An 18632-nucleotide genomic window follows, 5' to 3' on the forward strand; every position below is an offset into this window, starting at 1 on the left:
AGGTGGAGGGATTTTGCAGATGTGATCAAGTCCCTAATCAGCTGAATTTGAGTTAATCTAAAGGAACACTATCCTAGGTGGATCTGATCTCATCAGGTAAGCCCATTAAAAGAGGGGTCAGGACTTCCTGAAGTCACAGAGAATCAAAGTTAGAGATTCTGCTGCTGGTGTTGACGAAGCAAGGGGCCATGCTGTGGCAGGCCACCTCTAGGAGGTCAAAATGGTCCCAGGTCAAGAGCCAGCAAGAAAGCAGGACCTCAGCCGTAGAACCTCAAGATTCAGAATTCTGCCAAAAACCAGTGGGCTAAAAAGAGCTTCCCGAGCCTCAGGTAAGATCACAGTCTTGGGACTGGCCCCATGGCCAAGTGGTTAAGTTCGCATGCTCTGCTTCGGTGGCATGGGGTTTCGCTGGTTCAGATCCTGGCCGCAGACACGGCACTGCTCGTTGGTCAGGCTGAGGCGACATCCCACATAGCACAGCCAGAGGCACTCACATCTACAGTATACAACTATATTCTGGGGGGCTTTGGGGAGAAGAAAAAAAAAAGATCACAGTCTCAACTGACACCTAGGTTTCAGCCTGGTGAGAGACCCTGAGAGAGGACGATGCAGCTCTCCTGCACCCACTGAAGCCGTGAGATGGTATCTTTGTGTTGTTTGAAGCCACGACGTTGGTGGTAGTTTGCCATGCAGCAATAGAGAACTAATACACTGATAAATGATGAACTAGCAAAATATTTGCCACATATAGAAGAAAAGGATAAAATCAGGATTGATATTCAAATTATGTAAGCACTCGTTCAAGCCAAGTGCACATATGAAAATGGACGCTGGCCACAGACAACCTAGACTGGGGCGTACAATGTGAGTATCAACTTTGCCTTAATAAATAACACCCCCCTGCTACAGACTACAAAAAATAAAAAACTCATTTATAAAACAGGAAAAGGATAAGATCACTTTACTGAGGAAATTCAAATGGCAGATGAAATACATAAAAAGTTAAACATCTCATTACTAATTGGAAACAAATTAAAATAATGAAGTGCTAACAGCATCTACAAAAATCACATAGATTAAAAAGAATAACTTCATTCCATTATGGCTGGGCATGAAAAACAGGTATTATTTTTCTGGGTTATGGGAATGTAAATTAGCACGATATTTTAGAGGTAAATTTTGTAGGACCTATACAATTTTATATGCACATACCTCTGGATCCAGTAATACCACTTCCAGAAATGTATCTTATAAAAATAATTGTACAAATATACATGTACAAAAATGCATATTGCATGATGAATTTTTTATTTTACATGTCATAATTCTTTTTTTTTCTTAAAGATTGGCACCTGAGCTAACATCTGTTGCCAATCTTTTTTCTTTTTCTTCTTCTTCTTCTTCTCCCCAAAGCCTCCCAGTACACAGTTGTATATTCTAGTTGTAGGTCCTTCCGGTTGTGCATTAACATATCATAATTCTTAATCTTGTCTATCTCCTCACCTTAAACTCTAAACTACATGAGATTAGGACTCATGCCACATATTAGGAGCTCACAAAATATTTGTTGAATGAATAAGTGACATTAATTGCAAGCACTGTGATAATAGCAAACTAAGCTTGACCACATATAATGTAATACTATGCACTTAAATGTTAAGTTATGGGAAAAAGTCCATGAGATATTGTTGGATAAAATAAGCACAGTGCAAAACAATATAACATGTTCTAACTTACAAAAGGAAAAATGTGTAAGTATCTATGTTCACCTATAGAGGAATGTACATAAAGGAATGATTATATATTCATCAAATTGTTAATGGTGGTTAACCTCTAGAGAGTAGGGCTTTTAATTTGTTTTGGCCACATCTCAGAATTATTTTCATAGAAGTATATATTACTTTTATAAGTAACAAAATAAAGTTCAATTCTTTAAAGAAAACTTGAAATTTACTTATTTCCTTCCTTAGCCTTAGACGTTCAGTTCATCTTATTTAGTCTTAAACTAAGCATTCTTAAACAAGAATCAGTGGGTACCTATGGGCTGAATGATGGGGTTAGGGGAGGCTGTAGTCCCTTTGGAATTATTCTCAAAATATTTTTTAAGGAGATGGTTCACAGTTTCATTAGATTCTCAGAAGTATCTATAATGCAATATCAGTGTCACCATACCCAACCCCTAGCCTTCTACCACTACCGATAATTTACTTTCCTTTTAAAGAAACCATGGCAGTAGACTCCCTGACTTTGACCTACTAAGTCTGAAGGGACAACAATGAAGCTTAATGCCCATCTGGATGAGTTAAGTATCCAACGCCTAAATAGAGAACTTCCACGCCAGAATTATCAAACCTTTACGTGGGTGAAAAAAGGACCAGTCTTAAGGTTAGTTTTCATAGAAGCTTAGTACTCACCATTTTCTTCATGGCAGTAATCATAGCCTGCCACACTACATCTTCGAAAAACCATCTTATTCTCAGTGAGGGTTCCTGTCTTATCAGAAAAGAGGTACTGAATCTGTCCAAGGTCCTCAGTAATGTTTAGGGCTCGGCACTGAACAGTGGAGTCCATTTTCTCATTGTAGAAATCCACATCACTTTGAATGAAATATATTTGTCCAAGCTTCACAATTTCGATGGAAACATAGAGTGAAATGGGAATCAAGACCTAAGAAGAACCAATTTAAAAAATATTGAAGGGGGAAAAGAAAACATGAGAAACTGAATATAGATAGACAGGTAACAAAGATCTCAAAATTCTTTGATGAACTCAGTAGAAATTACCTGTAACAAAATGATCATGGTCCAAAACATATAGAATCCTGCCAAGAGTGGTGAGACGACATGTCCATCAGGCTCAGGGATATTAAAAAAGAGTATGTTTTCATATCTACTCAACCAGATTCCATGACCTTTCAAAAAAAACCACACAGACATCAAAAGGATGCTACATATATATTATGCAAATATAAAACTTCATTCCTAAAGAAAGATGGATGAGAGTATTTATTTTGGTTGAACACCAATTGTTTGTTTTTGTAAACATTCAAATTCAAAAGGCTACACATTCTTCTGTCTCTGCCTCTCTCTCTCTCTCTCTAAATCTCTTTCCAGTTCTTTTTAGTACTGTGGCCATGTGTAACTGGATATAATCAACATTAATGCTTTTCAGGTCAGAGAATGAGAGCGATAAAGATGTGAGGAAAAAAATGATTGGCAAAGAAAACCGCCCTTACAAAAGTCAAACATTCATAAATATTTTGAAAATAAAATTCTTTTAAATGAATATCTTGCTGAGAAGATGACAGCAAAGAATCAAATTTTACCTACCCAATGCACCAGTTAAACACATTATAACCAAAAGCAGGACACACCAGAGGACATCTGTATTTGCTCTTCTTTCTAATTTGCTGCGTTTATATCTTGGACCGCTGTTGTTCAGCATTGCTTTGGTTTCATGGCCTACAAAGGTAATACAACATGTCAGAAAAATGTGTAAATTAAAGCCAGGTAGCAAATATCTTACTTAAAATCTCTCTGGCAGACAATTTAATAAAAAGTAGTTACATACTATATTTTGAATGCTTCCTTTTGTGTTCCATTTAGAAAAAGAGACCAATGATTAAGTTTATTGAGACAAAGTTTCCTTTCTGCTTTTGCAGATTACATTTTGAGGAAATGGAAAATGCTAACTTGTAGAAAAACAGAGAGGAGACAATGGTGAAAAATCAGAATTGTAACTAACCTGCATAAACCACAATGCCCACAACAGCCTCTGTGTTTCTAATGGTGCATCCTCTAAGTAGTAAATTTTCTTTACTGAGACCCACGCGTTCTCTGTTGGAATGTTCTCTATATGAAAGACAGCACATAGATTCATTTTTAGATGGCAAAAGTGAGGATGTAAAAATAAAAATCATGGTTCTCGAGGTTCTTGATTGGAGTACTAAGTCAGGCAGTTCACAGGAAAGGTTTCAAATCTCTGGCCCATTTGCTTTTATTTCAGTTACTTGCTTTGCTGGGAAAAAGAGGCAGTAAGTTTCTAACTACCATTGTTTTCTATTATTCATTGTTTCTCAACTTCTAATACTACAAAAACTCAAAAATATTTCAAATAAGGAACCTGCTTCCGTAGTACAAACTGTATTTTGAAGCGATGAGGGAAAAGTTCTTGATAGAATTAGAAAGTTACCATTTTCAATCCAGATGAAATCAAGGATCATTCTAGGCAATGATAATCAGGGGCTGCTAAAATCATTACATGAAAGGCTGATGGGGAACTTTATAATGAAAGGATAAAGCTGACAACACCAATCTTAACAGAACTACCAATGGGACAAGGGGACATCACAGGCCTCCAGATGTTATGGGATCGAAAGTGCATATCTCCATGGGAACCTAATTAAGCCTCTATAAGGGTGAATCAACCTGGGTCTGTGGCTTCAGATCTGTGAAGTCTTTGAAATTGTATGCAATATTTCCTGTGTGAGTGTGTACGTACGTACATATGTATACGTTTGTCATACTCTAGAAAGAGAAACTATTTTTTTCATCAGGTGCAGAAAGCGCCCCTTGAAAATTTACAGGAAATAAGAGGGCCAGAAAAACATGGCAATCACCACCGCAAGAATGCAGTCGGCTAAATCTAAAATGTAGTAAACTCTACAGGCAAAGTCACCTGGTTTATTCAACAAATGAATGGCATGGAGGCAAATGGAGGGGAGGAGGACTTGACACAGGAGGGATGCAAACAGCTAAATCTAGAACCTGATAAATTCTACAAGCTAAATAATCCAGTTTCTTGGGAGGGGAAATTTAGAGACATATCAACCAAATGCAATGTGTAGACCTTGTTTTGAGCCTGGTAGAGTAAATTTGACTATAAAATTTCTTTTTGAGATAATTGGAGAATTCTGAACAAAAACTAGGTATTAGATGATATCAAGAAATAGTTCTTAATTAGATGTGATGATGTTATGACTCTGGTTTTTTAAAAAGTCCTTTTCTGCAACATATTCAAAGTGAAGTATTTACAGTGAAATGATGTGATATAGGGGTGGGGAACGAAGTTGGAGGATAACTGAAACAAAGTTGGCAGAATATGAAATAGCTAAAACTAAGTGAAGGCCCATGGGTGTTCATTACACTTTTCTTTCTACTTGTGCATGTTTGAAATCTTCTGTAACACACAGTTTAAAAAGTATCAAAGTAATTACTTGATTAAATTATTATACTGGCAAAAATACAGAGCAAAAATCATTGGAAAAATTTTTTAAATATGCAAAAAGTAACATATTTCACATATTTTGAAAATACCCCTTAATTTCAGCATTAAAATTAGATTGTTTTCTAAGCAATATACTTCGGTCTATAAGTTGCTTCTTCTTTCTTACATATAGGAAGATGATTATTGCATCTGTTACCCTTGATTCCTGGAATTACAAGGAAAAGAATATAAAAACTCTTCAAAGAAGGTTTCAAAAAAAAAAAAAAAAAGGCTTCAAACCACAAAGGAGGAGGAAAATAGATTTGTCATTTCACTACAATAATTTGTAAAACACTTTCTTCTAAGAGGTGTATTTTTACATTCCTTCATTCATTTGGGTTTACGTACAAACAGGAGAACCAGGAGATCACAGTCAGAACCAGTAGCGTAGCGTCCTTGGGTTTAATCTGATCCTACAGATGAAGGAATTAAGTCCTAACTTTATATTTCCATATAGCATTCCCAGGCAAGCACCACACAATCCTCATCAATACAGCATTTGTCACCCCTAGAACCATCACAGGAACAGATTTAACCTATAAAAGCATCATTTCCAAAGTTCTTTAATAAGTATTAAGATTTTTTTCCCCTGGGATTCTTAATTTTCACCATTACATCACTCTAGATTACTTACCATCCTTAGATCCTTAGATCGAAGCCCAGCTTCTATCTTGATTGCACCGGCCCCAAATACGAAACATGGCCTGCACTTGACGGGTGTATGACATCTGGCACTTACAGCATGGGACCTCTGGATTCCATATAAGCACTGACTGTCCACCTACAGCTCTCATCCATTCAAGAACCTATGTAACATTGACTATGTGCCCAGCACTCCCACCCAGAGGCTGGGAAGGGAAAAACAAACATACAATCTTGTCTCCTGTGGTCTAAGAGGAGGTGGTTGATATAGAAATATGTAAGTGTGATAGAAATACTACAGATATTATGATAGAAATCTGATATTCAGCATACAATGTAGGCATAAATAGGAAGTCAGTCCGTTCTACCTGAGAGTAAGAAGAGCACAGAAGGCATCACATAGAGAGTGAGCTTGAGCATCTCGATTTTGCTGATTTTAGGCTACAAAGCAGGAAAAGGACAGGAGCTAGTCTAGTGGTTAAAAACAGTTTCACAGAAAATCACTATTAATCTGGGCTGATTCTCTCATTAAATGTTTCCCTGAAATTGCTGAAGCCATCTCTCAATATAGGCATTAACAGGGCAGACCTAGGGATGTCCAATCACTGAGGAAGACAGGATCTGAGGGAGGGGAGAGGAAGCAGAGAGCATCTTTTAGTTGTGGATTCCAAGAGGAAGGCCACTTCAGTGGTCAGACCATGCTAATCAGAAGGTAAGCAGCACATGTTCAAACAGACTCAGAAGTGCTCACCACCGATGGAAGAACTACAGGGCAGACCAACATGGTGTCTAGGAATCCAGAGGCAAATGATAGTTTGGGGAACCGGGAAGTAGCAGAGCCTTAAGACTAGGTAAGGGCTCTGGGGCAAGACTCAGTACCCAGAACAGAAAGTGATGTTCAGAAGTGTCTATTAACAAAGAATCATGTCCAAAGTGGATAAAGAGAGAGATTGACAAAGGCAGATCAGGACTCCAGTCTCAGAAATCTGGTTAACTTCACACCAGAGTGAAGGGTCTGAGGCAGCAGGAGAGTAGTCTCAGATGCTACCCAAGCTGTCAGAATTGGGACACAGGATCAGAATTAGTATGGCAACAATATTTTTATAATTTTTTTAAAAAAATCTACTAAACAAATGCTCTGTGTCAGATTCTGTGCATATTCCTATGCTTCAGATCACACAGCACTCGACTAGAGTTCCTTCCTGCTGTCTCCTGCCTGTAAACAAGATTCACCTTGCTGGAGGCAAATCTGAGCCTGCTAGGGGAGCCAGCATTCCCCGCTGTGGGCAGAGGAGGGCTGTGTGGGATGGACGCTAAGACAGATCTGACCTCACATTCAAAAACTGGCAGACCCTGAATCTGACATTTACAAAAGAAAACTGTATGGACAGTCAGCAACTAGAGGAAATAATCCTAGAGAAGGACTCATCCTAAGAGATGATTTATGAGCATGTTTCTGATGAGAGAGGGACATCTGCCTAATGTCTCTTCATGAAGACCATCTAAAATTTGACCTTGGAAAATTTTCTCTAATAGTAACCCCCAAAAAATCAGGATAAATATTTCATCTTAAGCAAAATACACAAGATCCTTTAAGATCTGGCCTCCTTATGGTCTACCTTATTGCTCACCTACACTCCAGACATGCTTAACCACACTCCACAAACGCACCATGGTCTCATGCTCTCTGCCATTGCCTGTTTTGCTCCCTCAACCTGGAGTGTCAGCCATTCTCCGCACTTAGCTGTCTGCATGGCATCTTCTTATTCTTGAAGATTTAATTCTGGTATTTTCTATTTATCTGGATCAAGCCCTTTCCCTCTTCCCTTGCACAGCTCCCCATCCCTGCCCTACCACCTGTCCGTATCAGGTGCTACTTAAAGATGCTACCGCTATCTTCCACACTTCCTTCCGTGATAAGTCTTACTCTTTCTAAAATTGTAAACAACTTTATTGAGGAATAACTAATAAGAATCGACTGCTCATATTTAAAAGGTAAAATGTGATGTTTTGACATACATCCCCTTTGAAACCATCGTCACAATCAGGACAGTGAAAATATTTAACACTCCCAAAAGTTTCTTCATGCCTTTTTGTAATCCATCCTTCCCACTCTCTCCATCCCAGGTACGCCCTAATCTGCTTTCTGTCACTATAAACTAGCTTTCATTTTCAAGAGATTACATAAATCAAATCACATAGTATATTTCTTTTTCGTGTGGCTTCTTTCACTCAACATGGTTATTTTGAGACGTATCCATGTTGCTGTATGTATCACTAGTGAATTCCTTTTTGCTGCTGAGTAGTATTCCATTGTATGGACATACAATTTGTTTATCCATTCACCTCCTAATGGACATTTGGGTTGTTTCCAGTTTTTGGTTTTTACCAATAACACTGCTATGAACATTTGGGTACAGGTTGCTGTATGGACAAATATTTTCTCTTCTCTTGTGTAACTACCTAGGAGTGGAACAGCCAGACCATATAGCAGGCTTATGTTTAACTTTTTAAGAAACTTCCAAATTGCTTTCCAAAGTGGCTGTACCATTTTATATCCCCACAAGCAGCATGTGCGTGTTCCAGTTCCGCCACGTCCTCACCAACACTTGGTATAGTTGTAGCAGTTATAGCTCTTTACTTTTAACTTGCATCTTTTCACACAGGTATTTGTCATCCATATATCTTCTTTGGTGAAGTGTCTGTTCAAATTTTTTTGACCCTTTTAAAAATTGTATTGTTTGTTTTCTTATTACTAAGTGTTGACAAGTCTATATATTCTGAACACAAGTCCTACATCAGAAACATGCATTGCAAATATTTCCTTCCAGACTGTGATTTATCTTTTCATTCACTTAACATTGTCATTTGAAGAGAAAAAGGTTTTGATTTTGATGAAGCCCTTTTATTGCTTTCTTGCCCTTTTATGGATTGTGCTTTTGGTATTATATCTAAGGAATCTTTGCCCAACCCAACATACCAAAGATTTCCCCTATGTTTTCTTCTAAGAGTTTTCTAATTTTAGGTTTACATTTAGGTGTAAGATCCATTTTTAATTTTTTAAATGGTGAGAGGTATGGATTCAAGTTCATTTTGGGGAATATGGATATCCAATTGTTGCAGTATCATTTACTGAAAAGATTAAGCTTTCTTCACTAATTCGCCTTTGTATCTTTGTCAAAAACCAGTTGTCCATAAATATGTGGGTCAATTTCTGGAATTTATAACCTTTTCCACTGATCTAATGGACCGTGTATATGCCAAAACAACATTGGCCTCATTATTGTACCTTTACAAGCTGTGTTGAAATCAGGTGGTGTGAGCCCTCCAACTCTGTTCTTTTTCAAAGTTGTTTTAGCTAATATAGGTCCTCTGTATCTCCACATAAATTTTAAGAATAAAGTTGTTAATTTCTAAAAAACAAAATCTTGCTGGGATTTTGGTTGGGATTCCACAATCTATAGATCAATTTGGAGAAAAAAATGACATCATTAACAATATTGAATCTTTCACCTCATGAACAACATATATCTTTTCATTTATTTAGTTCTTTAATTTCTCTCAGCAGTGTTTGGGCGTTTTCAGTGTGCAGGGCTTTCACATCTTTTGTCAGTTTCCTCCTCAAGTATTTCACTTTTTTCTGCTGTAAGATGCTATTGTAAGTTTTATTTAAAAAAATTTCAATATCTGATTGCTCAGTGCTAGGATGTAGAAATACAATTAATTTTTGTGTATTGATCTTGTATCCTACAACATTGCTAAGCTCATTTATTAATTCTAGTAGCTTTTTGTAGATTTCATCAGATTTCTACAAAGAACATCACACCATCTATGAATAAAAGTCAGTTTTACTTTTTTCTTTCTTATTTGATGGCTTTTATTTCCTTTTCTTGTCGGACTGCACTAGCTAGAACCTCTAGTACAATATTTAATAAAAGTTGGTGACAGCAAATATCCATGTCTTGTTCCTGATCTTAGGAAAAACCATTTAGTCTTTCACCATTAAGTATGATGCTAGCTGTAGGTCTTTCATCAATGCCCTTTATCAGGTTGAGAAAGTTCCCTTCTATTTCCAGTTTGCAAGAACTAAAGTTAGATTTTGTCAAATGCTTTTTCTACATCTATGAGATGATCATCTGGTTTTTCTTTTTTAATTTGTTAAAGATGGTTTGTTAATATGGTGAATTACATTATTTGATTTTTTTTTTCCCTAGGAAGATTCACTCTGAGCTAACATCTGTTGCAAATCCTCCTCTTTTTGCTTGAGGAAGATTTGCCTTGAGCTAACATCTGTGCCAACCTTCCTCTATTTTGTATGTGAGATGCTGCCACAACATGGCCACTGATGAGTGGTGTAGGTTCCTGCCTGAGGAACCGAACCCAGGTCACTGAAGCAGAGCACACCAAACTTAACCACTAGGCCATGGGGCCGGCCCTCATTGTTTGATTTTTGAATGTTAAACAATCCCACATTTTTGGGATAGTCCCACTGGGTCATAATGTATTATCCTTTTTATATATGGTTGGATTTAATTTGCTATAATTTAGTGTAGAATTTTTGCATCTATGTTCATGAGGGATATTGATCTTTCCTTAAATGTCTTTGTATGTTTTTGGTATCAGGGTAATGGTATCAGGGTAATTCTGGTCTCAAAAAATGAGTTGGGAACTTTACTATTTTCTCACAAGATCACCACTATGAAGTAGATCTAATTGTCTCCTCTTAAAAATCAGGAAACTAAGGATCCTGAAGAGTTAATAACTTGGCTTGAGGCATAAAGCACTTAAGTGGCAGAATCTAGGCCTGAAATTAGGTTAAGACTCCAAATTCTGGCTGTCCTTGCACAAAGGATGTAGACAACACAAGAAACCTCCAGAATGAACACTGTCATGGCTTCCCATACTTTTTTTTAGACATGTTTCCAAACCATTGGCTAACCTGTGCCAATCAGAATTGTCCACCTGCTACGCTAATTCTGCAGAAAGACAATATCCTGTTATGTCAAGCTGCCAGTTCTATTCATACACCTCCTTCTAAACACGTCTTGGGCTCAATATAGAGCTCATGTAAGACATTCTTACACCACTGAAAGAGATTCTAGGATTATTTTAAGAACAAGTTTATGTTGCTGTTGTTGTTTTTAAGATATACACATGTAAATATTTACCAAATTATTAAAATAAGTCAAATTTATAGGTGGCTAAACATATGGCCTTTAGTGATTTAACTTGCGTATACATACAGAAAAATTTTATTGAGTTTTTTAAGTATAATTGCAACACATAATTCCACTCATACCCACAAAGGTAAGTCATGTATCACTCACAGGAAGGCTCGGAATCTGTTGAGGTCATTGTTTGGGCTTTCACATTCTATCCTACCGGAGAATTTCTCAGGATCAACTTCAGAGTCCTAAAAATATATATTTTTTTAAAAAAAATCACAAAACAAGAAGAATTCAAGGTTAAACTCTTGATATTTAAGTGTTTATCCTTTCATCAATTCTTAAGATAAAACTAAGGCATTCTTGCCAGAAAATTGACATCACAAATTGCCCAAATGAAGGCAAGTATGATGAGAATGTCTGAAATATATACTGGAATTCATGCAGAACTCTGCAGAAGAGAGCATCCACTCATACGGTAAACACGCTTATCCAGAAGGCACTGAAAAGCTGAAAACACTTCTGTTGTTGTTCTTAACCATACAGGTAGTTTCTGAGATTAAATGTATATGCGAATGTTCTGAACACATATGCATTTAATCCCAGAAAATTTTATTAAAAAATTTTAAAAATAAGCTGGATATTAGTGATTTACAACATTTTCTAATGGATCAAATGATAATTTTAGAATGCTTTATGAAACCAATGAGCACCTAAGCAAAGTGCCTTTATAGAACATAGGCATCGATTCTATAAGGCATGAATTCACTAAGAACAAGCCATGTGAACCTTTATTTCATTTCCTTTTTAAAATTTTTTATTTATTTTTATTTTTTTTTTGAGGAAGATTAGCCCTGAGCTAACATCCGCCACCAATCCTCCTCTTTTTGCTGAGGAAGATGGGCCCTGAGCTAACATCCATGCCCATCTTCTTCTACTTTATATGTGGGACACCTGCCACAGCACGGCTTGATAAGTGGTGCCTAGGTCCGCACCCAGGGTCTGAACCAACAAACCCTGGGCCACTGAAGCAGAGCGCACAAACTTAACTGCTACGCCACCAGGCTGGCCCCTCATTTCCTTTTTTTAGATTAGCTTTTTGGCTAGTAAGAAAAATGCTATGGATCTATATGTCCTAAATATTAATATGTATATCATAGCAAAGATATGGAAAATGCGAGCTATAAGATCTGATTTGCTAATAATTAATTTTTTTGAGTTCTTTTGATGTACTAGAATCTATATTATGCACTTTAAATATATTAACTAATTTCTTCTTTACAGCCTCATGAGGTGGGTACTATAATTAGGTCTAATAGATAAAGAAAGAGACACACAGATAAGATAAGTAATTTGCTAAAGCCTCAAAACAAGAAGGCGTTTAGAAGCAGGATTACAATCCAAGCCATGGGATGCCAGAGTACTTACCCTTAATTGAACTCAAAGTGTGCTGATTAGTCAATGGGTCACCCTCAAAGTAAGTGTTTAGTGGTATGTAATAGAATTCCAGGTTGACAAGATTTTTACCAATGTCTTAGGTACAGGAAGGCTTACAAAGTGACACTGACACGCTGAGAAGACTATCAACCAGAGGATCTAAATGAAATCCACAGATGGAAAGGTGGGCCCAGTGTGACATCAGATGACAAAATTTACTGAAATTTATCAGGTGATGAATTTAAGATAAGGGTTATTATTTGGCTAAAACATTTTCTAGTTCATAAGTAGAAGATGAAGGAAATCTGCCTTAACAGTAGTTCAGTTTAAAAAGGCCATTCCATTTTAAAATACTTCATCTCATGTGCTTTCAGAGAAAGAGAAGGGAAACCAACATTTAGGCCTTATGCATGACGTTTTTAAGTACATACTTCACTTGTGTCTCTCAGCAATGTTACGAGGGAGATATCATTTTCCACCTTAAGATAAAGTAACTGAGGCATTAAGTTTTAAGTGATTTGCCCAAAGTCACACAGTAAATAAATGGCAGAGCTGGAATTCTTTCAGACTCATGTTAACACAACGTTAAAGTTCTCGCTTCCCTCACCACAGCACGGGGAAGGGTCTAGAAGCTCTGGGGCATGAGAAGCTACAAGTCTCAAAAGGCCTGGGTATGTAAGTAATTATAGATTGTAGGAACAATGACCAATTTATGCCTCCAGCTTCAGTACGACATAATACATAAAATCTAAGCTTAGGAAAGATAAATTAGGAGGTGATTATTTCTATTGCAAAATAATTTTCTAAACTGCAAAATAATTGTTAGGTCCTTTAATTTAGTTCCAAAAAATATATGATTGCCAGACCGAAATGTTTCCATTATATCCTATTGTCTGTAAAATACAGCACACCTCCACTGATATCTGGACATGGATTAAGCCTTCTGGAATTCTATTTTTTAACGGTAAAAATGAATTTAGAAATCTCTTTATCTGTACATGTGAAAATGAGCTCAGTTATCTTCTGGAAAAAAAAATGTTAATAAGTCACCAACTGAGAACACGTTATTTACCTGCTCTGCATATCCCCGAACCACCTGCCTCTGTTTTAAATTGCTCTCTCCATCCAGACCAGAAGTCTCGATGTGACAGATTCCATCTGGATCAGTGGAAAAGAGTAAGACCATATCTGCAGGAATGACCTCATTACACGAAAGGCGAATAAAGTCCCCAACAGTAACATCTTTCCAGCATTGGTCAACATACTTTTTCTCTTTCCTAAATTGGAAAAAAGACAAAAGTTTAAAGACTCCATCAAGCTGAAAACACAATAGGTGTTTTTTTTTAAGTTTCAGTGGATAATTTAAAGCATGTTTACAGTATTAGGGTTAATTGGGTGAACTTTAATCCATTAAATATTAAAAGGGAAGCCAGAGAACTGGTAAAAACCTAAATTCCACAACTTGTTTCACCTAAAAGTTAGTTGCTAAGCTGCTAAAACATATTTTTCAGCTCTTTTTCCTGTGAGATTTTGAACCAGTATGCTGTTTTGGGTTTTTTTTTTTGAGTTTTTTAAACATTTTTTTATTTTTATTATTTTTTTAATTGTAGTAACATTGGATTATAACATTATATAGCTTTCAGATGTACACAGTAATATATTTCAAATTCCATGTAGATTACATCATGTTCACCACCCAAAAACTAATTATAGTACATTCCCTTACATGTGAGCCTAATCACCCCTTTTGCCCTCCCCCGCTTCCTCCTTCCCCTATGGTAACCACCAGTCCAATCTCCATTGATAGGTGTTTGTTGTTTTATCTTCTATTTATGAGTGAGATCATACGGTATTTAACTTTTTCCCTCTGACTAATTTCACTCAGCATAATACCCTTAAGGACCATCCATGTTGTCAAAAATGGCCAGATTTCATCATTTCTTATGGCTGAGTAGTATTCCATTGTGTATAAATACCACATCTTCTTTATCCATTACTCCCTTGATGGGCACCTAGGTTGGTTCCAAGTCTTGGCTATTGTGCATAATGCTGCAATGAACATAGGGGTTCATGTATCTTTATGCCTTTGCATTTTCAAGTTCTTTGGATAAATACCCAGCAGTGGAATAGCTGGATCATATGGTAGATCTATTCTTAATTTTCTGAGGATACTCCATACTGCTTTCCATAGTGGCTGCACCAGTTTGCACTCCCACCAGAAGTGTACAAGGTGAACCAGTATGGTGTTTGAGTGTAATTCTGGAATAACATTAAAATGAAGATTTGATGGGTTTATTCATATATGAAGCCATCCCTGCATACTGCCCCAGTCAGGTATCAAAGATCCAGAAATGCACAAGACACATCATCTGTTCTCAGCTTCCAATCTGGTAGATAGGATGGATAATTAAAGAAAACACAAAAGAAATGAAATAAGATACCCAGACACAACATTAAAAAAAATCATCATACCGCCATATTAACACCTCTAATGATCATTTAATAGAAATACTGGTTAAACCAGTCCTGAGTCTTCTGCAGCTGATTCTTAGGAAAGAGGATGGCAAATTTTATCTCTTTCCGAAAGCGTAGTTTTCCCATTCTATGTACTCAATTCTTTTTAAAAGGAAAGATATGTCATTTGAAGTTGACTTAAATATTTTGCTTTATGTTACAGTGTTTGCCAAACTTCTCATGCCTTTTCATGCCAACAGCATGAATTATGCTCCACAAAGCATTTTCCTTAGAGTAGAATGAGGAAATTTGTATCATAGAACATCATATCAGCTAGTTAAGCAGCATTTCACATACAATGCTGCCAAAAATGTCAGGAAGGTCTATCTCATTCCCCTACTGCCTCCCAAATATCCATAAAGAACTGGTACTTGTCATGAAAATACACTTATCTTAAAAGTGTATTATTTTCTAGTATATTTACGGGGCTAACTATTCAAACTCATTGTCAAAGAAGTTTGGGTGACAGTTATATTCTAAGTTATATGACCTCTATATTAAAAATTAATGCATCAGATTAAATAGAAATGCTACTGTAGGTCAATACTTGTATAACTTCTGCTATACAGAATTATATCTACGCAATAAGTATATTTTTAGGACATATTCTTCCAAAATACCTATGATCCAGGTTGAACCCAACTAAAGAAAATCCTTGGTTACCTAAAGAGTTTGTCAGTTCATAGAGAAAGGCAAATCAATGGTTTATCTTGTCTTTACCAGTCTTGCCTTAGTGTTTGTGCACACTGGCTCACTCTTCCATGGAGGGAAGTAACACAGAGAAAACCGAAAAGGTAGTCAGGGGTCATATTTTGAAGGTTCAGTCCTACCTGCCGTATCCAGGAGTAGGGATTTCATTCTATAGAAAAAGAGGAGTCACTAAAGGTTCACGAGAAGAAGGATGTGATCCTATTTCTATTTGCCAGCTCCTGTGACAGAGTAATAGATGGACTTTTGGGTGGCAGACTAGTTAGGAGTATGAATGGCTAAGAAACCAATGGAAAGTTATTGAAATAATTCAGGGGAGGGATGAAGATGGTCAGAATGAAGGCAGTAAAAGGGACGGGTAGAAGGAGATTAAATCAAGACATATTTGGGTACTAGAGACAACCAAGTTTTATGACTTACTATATGTAAAGGAGTTATCAAGGATGACACTATGGTTTCTAATGTATGAGGGGATGACAAATGGTCTTTTCACCATGTCTCAGATGTTAGAAGCAACTGGTTGCATCACAGGAGAAATAAATTCAGCTTGGGAAGTTTTCATTTGAAGTAGGATATGTAATTGATGATGAGCAGCAATCTGAGGGTTCTGATCTGAAGTTTATGAGGAGAAATATAAATTTGGAAGTCCTAGCTACATAGATGTCAGCTGATACCAGGTAAGGATATGAGATTCCTTAGGAAAAGAGACTTCAAGGTGATAGGGAAGGGGAAAGACCCAAGAGAAAATGATGTCAGAGAAATCAAGGGAGAAGGAAATTTCAAAAAGGGAGTAATCATAGTAAAAAAAAAAGTCACAAAGGGATCATGCCTATGGTATTTGGTTGCTAGGATGTCTCATCCAGCTGATAGCACGAAATTGGTGACATGGAGAGTGAAGAAGTGAGACCTCTAGTGAATCAGGGAATGATCAGAAGTTGAAGAAGCAGACTATTTCATGAAGTTTATCTGTGAAAGAAATAAAGGGTGAACATAGCCACTGCAATGACAAGAGGATAAGAGAATCTGGCATGCACATAGGATGAAATGAAGAAGCCAATGGAGAAGGCAAGGTAGAAGACAGAGGACAGAGTACAGGGTGTTGGTTGAGGCTATGGGGAAACAACAAGGAATGGAATTAAGAATATATTAAGAAAGGATTACTATTACAAGCAAGGGCGTTACCACCTCATGTAAGGTTGGAAGAAAATAGCGGAAGATGTGGATGACATAAGAAGGAATTTGAGGTACATAAATCATGCTTAATGACTATTTTCCAAGAAGAAAGCCAGAAGGAAATTTGCTGAGAATTTGTGAAGGTAAGGAGAGAAGACAGATTTGAACAGTGGGGTGAAGGTTTTCACTTTTCTTTCAAACAGAAGTAGGATTCCTCTCAGGGACAATTTTTTTATTCAACATTGGAAAATTCAAATGAAGCCAATTTTACAACCTGATTAACTTAATTTTTCCCCATTTGGAGTACATACCAGGATTTTAAAAAAATAGCTAATTTCCCCAATAGTTAGCTAGTTTAGGTCAATAAACATACACTGATCTTAATTTATGCCAGTTACCATGATAGGAACTAAGAATACGAAAACGATTAAGATATGGTCACCACCCTTCAGAAGTTATGGTCAAAATTTGAAAAAGAGACACAAACAGTAATTTCATAAGAGAGAAGTATGCACAGGCTATTACGGGAGCAAACGCTTGGGGCATTTAGCCCTGGAGGAGGTGAGTCTTGAAGCATGATCAACAGCGAGTCAGCTGAAGAAAGGCGGGACAGTTTATCAGTCAGAGAGTGATGCTGAGAGCGGAGGCACAAAGACAGAGGGCACAAGAGAGCAACGGTGTGAGAAAGCAACTACAAGCTAAGTGACAATGCTCACTGCCACATTTAATTCGCTTTGAAAATTTATCATTGTGGTAGATTCAAAATGAGGCTGTATTTCCTTCCCTAGTAGAGAATTAAAACTAGTAAGAAGACTTTCTGCTCCTCCCACAGCCTAAACATACAACTAGAATTTCTCACATTAACTTGGTTGTTTGTGTCTCTGTATTACTCTCACTGATCAGGATATAGCTCTCGCAATTTCTCCTTCAAGCAAACTTCTAGACTCATTTTGCTTTTTACGAGTTCAATATCAAACAGCTCTTTTACATAAGCATTGGGAAAAGTTGGAAAGAATACACATGACTATTAACAGTGAGTCTACCGGGGTGGGTGGGAGGTGTAAAGAAGGAGGGAAGGGTAAGAATGAAGGGTGGAGAATGTGGACTTCAAGGGAATATGGAAACAAGTTTAAAGAGACAAAGAGTGAGATTATGAATGACTTTTTCTTTTTGATGCTTTTTAGTATTTTTCCAATAAAACTCTAAAAATAACATAATAAGCAAATAATGAATAATCATGGACACAACAGCAAAGATTTATCAAATATTTTATATTTATCAATTCATTTAATTTTTGTATTAATGCTGAGTGGTTGGTACTATGAATACACTATGGACCCCCTTTTACAAATGAGAAAAAAGTGGCTTTGACAGATTAAGTAACTTGTTCAAGGTCACACCGCTCCTAAGTGGTGCTGGGATTTGAAACAAGGAAGGTAGCTCCAGAGTCCACCTCTCCAGTATTGGACATTACTCCCAGCTATCATCACTTACTGATGACCACTAAAGAAAACATGGTATAACTGTGTATTAGAAGGTGAATTTCAAGAACCACCATTTTAGAAAATGTCACATATAAGGTTAATTATCTTGGAAGGCCACTGATATTTAGTCTCTTCAAGAATCATGAAACTATGGATTTATGAGGCAATCTGAAAATACTAACATTAGGTAGTATTTTGAAACTCTTAACCTCAACAACATGGTGATTTTTAAAGATCAGAAAAG

General features: G+C 36.9%; 1 protein-coding gene across 2 annotated transcripts in view; it reads right to left on the minus strand.

Moving 5' to 3' along the window:
- The window catches only part of ATP10D (ATPase phospholipid transporting 10D (putative)), a 109985-nt gene that overhangs the window by 49147 nt on the left and 42206 nt on the right, over positions 1-18632 (minus strand). For both annotated transcript variants that reach the window (XR_011437132.1, XM_023638138.2), the window contains exons 4-9: positions 13582-13786; positions 11235-11320; positions 3745-3851; positions 3330-3461; positions 2784-2911; positions 2415-2667 (exon numbers count right to left, since the gene is read on the minus strand). Coding sequence is in view for 1 of the 2 variants with exons in the window: in XM_023638138.2 (XP_023493906.1) it covers positions 2415-2667; positions 2784-2911; positions 3330-3461; positions 3745-3851; positions 11235-11320; positions 13582-13786 (911 nt within the window). In the remaining variant the exon portion in view is untranslated. The remainder of the gene's footprint in view (positions 1-2414; positions 2668-2783; positions 2912-3329; positions 3462-3744; positions 3852-11234; positions 11321-13581; positions 13787-18632) is intronic.

Source organism: Equus caballus, chromosome 3 (genome assembly GCF_041296265.1).
Source record: "Equus caballus isolate H_3958 breed thoroughbred chromosome 3, TB-T2T, whole genome shotgun sequence".
NCBI classification, from domain to species: Eukaryota; Metazoa; Chordata; class Mammalia; order Perissodactyla; family Equidae; genus Equus; species Equus caballus.